Below are 393 nucleotides of genomic sequence, written 5' to 3'. Positions count from 1 at the left end.
TTATAATATATAATTATTAATATAGTTATTATTTTTAAAAATAATTTTGATATTGAAAATTACTTCTTATTTACAGGACTAATGTTGATATTGATAGACAAACATTTACAGTTTTGAGTCCACAACCAAGACCTTTACCAAATACAGTTTTNAATTTAATATTTCAAATCTTTATTCTTTTAATGCTTTATATAAATTGTAATTTATATAAAAAAATATTAATATTATATTATATAAATATTAATTTATATTATATTAATATAAATAAATAAATTTAAATATTTCTTTTAACTTTTTTTCTTTTTTATATTTTATATCAATTTAAATTTTTATAAAATTAATATTTTTTTTTATATAATGTTTTCATCAAGTTTGATAGATCGAATATAAAGA

At 12.8% G+C, this 393-nt stretch overlaps 1 protein-coding gene across 1 annotated transcript in view; it reads left to right on the top strand.

The window, feature by feature from the left end:
- The window catches only part of LOC102673090 (protein CLP1 homolog), a 4,858-nt gene that overhangs the window by 1,532 nt on the left and 2,933 nt on the right, over positions 1-393 (top strand). Inside the window, exon 3 of the mRNA XM_031514668.1 lies at positions 77-232. Coding sequence (XP_031370528.1) covers positions 77-232 — 156 coding nt within the window. The remainder of the gene's footprint in view (positions 1-76; positions 233-393) is intronic.

The sequence above is a fragment of the Apis dorsata genome, unplaced genomic scaffold (genome assembly GCF_000469605.1).
Source record: "Apis dorsata unplaced genomic scaffold, Apis dorsata 1.3 scaffold_1095, whole genome shotgun sequence".
Taxonomy (NCBI): Eukaryota; Metazoa; Arthropoda; class Insecta; order Hymenoptera; family Apidae; genus Apis; species Apis dorsata.
The sequence above is the reverse complement of the archived record's forward strand: the minus strand, read 5'-3'. Positions and strand labels throughout refer to the sequence as shown.